Genomic DNA, 1,878 nt, shown 5'->3' on the forward strand with positions numbered 1-1,878 from the left:
ATCAGTTACTTTTTATTTTCAGTTTAGATTCGGCTTTAGTTCTTATACTTCGAAAGAAAAGTTGTCTGTTATCGTTTTATATATATTTTCGGTCATGGAATTAAAAAAAAAAAATTAAAGCGGTATTCAAATTTTTAAATGTTTAAATGTCATGTTGCTATTGCTAGGTTACGATTTGTGAATAACTTCACTCGAACAAGCAACGAGTAACAGCTGTTGCTTGATCAATACGTTGCCCGGATACGATAGTTTTGTAATTTAGTGTTATATATCGTCAGTTAATAACCATTTGTAACAATTGTATTTTTAATAATAATTACAATTCGAAGATGAATCCAGAAGGAAAGAAAATGGCAGCAAGCTTGTACGGACGTGTCAATGCACCCACGGAAAGGTGTCGAGTTAGTTTTTGTACGGATATGGAAAAATCAGTTTTGATGAGCAATTTCGAAAGGCGTGGGTGGCATCAAGTTGGGCCTGACGATGAATGGAATTTTTATTGGGCGTCAACTCAAACTTGCCGAAACTTGTTCAGCGTTGAAAGTGGCTACCGAATGAACGATAATCAAATGATTAACCATTTCCCGAACCATTACGAATTATCAAGGAAAGACTTACTCGTAAAAAATATAAAGAGATACCGAAAGGAATTGGAAAGAGAAGGTAGTCCGTTGGCCGAAAAGGCCGAAGTAATTTTACATGGAGGACAAGTCGTTACGCGCTACGTCCATCTCGATTTTATCCCTGTGACATTCGTTCTCCCGGCGGACTACAACATGTTTGTCGAGGAATATCGTAAATCACCGCAGAGTACGTGGATTATGAAACCATGTGGAAAGTCCCAAGGTACAGGAATCTTCCTCATAAATAAGTTATCAAAGTTGAAAAAATGGTCTAGAGAAGCGAAGGCACCTTTTCATCCGCAATTAAGCAAAGAGAGTTATGTTATTTCTCGCTATATTGATAACCCATTGCTTATTGGAGGTAAAAAATTTGATCTCAGATTATATGTCTTGGTGACATCGTTTCGACCGTTAAAAGCTTACATGTTCCAGTTAGGATTTTGTAGATTTTGTACTGTGAAATATGATACCAGCGTAACAGAGTTAGATAATATGTACGTACACTTAACTAATGTTAGCGTACAAAAACATGGCGGAGATTACAATAGTATTCACGGCGGGAAAATGAGTGTTCAGAATTTACGCTTATTTTTGGAAGGCACGAGAGGGCGGGCTGTTACAGAGAAACTATTTGCTGCGATTCAATGGCTTATTGTGCACTCTTTAAAAGCTGTTTCGTCAGTAATGGCGAACGATAGGCATTGCTTCGAATGTTATGGATATGACATTATAATAGACAATCAATTGAAGCCATGGCTGGTCGAAGTTAACGCGTCGCCGTCTCTAACGTCCACAACCGTTAATGATAGAATAATGAAATATAAGCTAATAGATAATATTTTGTCAGTTGTTCTGCCATCAGAAGGTGTTCCAGACGTGCGATGGAATAAGGTGCCAAGTTTTGAAGCTCTCGGTAATTTTGATTTATTGATCGATGAGGAATTGTTGGAAAAAGAAGATTCTACAAATTCGACTAGCAGAACTTCGAAAAATAATAAAAAATGAATCAAGATAGTGTAAAAAAAGTAACTAATTCCTCGCCTTTTTCTATCAACTATTTATATAATTTTGATTTTATTTTTAAATATAAGCATTAAATGTATGACGACTGTAAAGTGACCGCGTGATTTTATTAAAGAATAGATTTATCTAACTCGAGGCCTTCCTCGAGTTAGGTAGTTCTATTCTTTAATAAAATCTTGGAATGTCAATACATCCTTATGTATTGACATTCCGTAGTTGAAAACTTAGAGAT

General features: G+C 35.9%; 1 protein-coding gene across 1 annotated transcript; it reads left to right on the forward strand.

Annotated features, from left to right (window-relative positions):
- Positions 1-329: 329 nt before the first annotated feature.
- LOC125065967 (polyglutamylase complex subunit TTLL1-like) lies at positions 330-1,628 on the forward strand. Its single transcript, XM_047673832.1, has one exon. The coding sequence runs from the start codon at positions 330-332 to the stop codon at positions 1,626-1,628; it is 1,299 nt and encodes a 432-aa protein (XP_047529788.1).
- The last annotated feature ends 250 nt before the right edge of the window (positions 1,629-1,878 follow it).

The sequence above is a fragment of the Vanessa atalanta genome, chromosome 8 (assembly GCF_905147765.1).
Source record: "Vanessa atalanta chromosome 8, ilVanAtal1.2, whole genome shotgun sequence".
NCBI classification, from domain to species: Eukaryota; Metazoa; Arthropoda; class Insecta; order Lepidoptera; family Nymphalidae; genus Vanessa; species Vanessa atalanta.

Bases quoted from the DNA above. Each gene is read 5' to 3' on its own strand.
- LOC125065967 (XM_047673832.1), top strand. From the start codon at position 330: ATGAATCCAGAAGGAAAGAAAATGGCAGCAAGCTTGTACGGACGTGTC.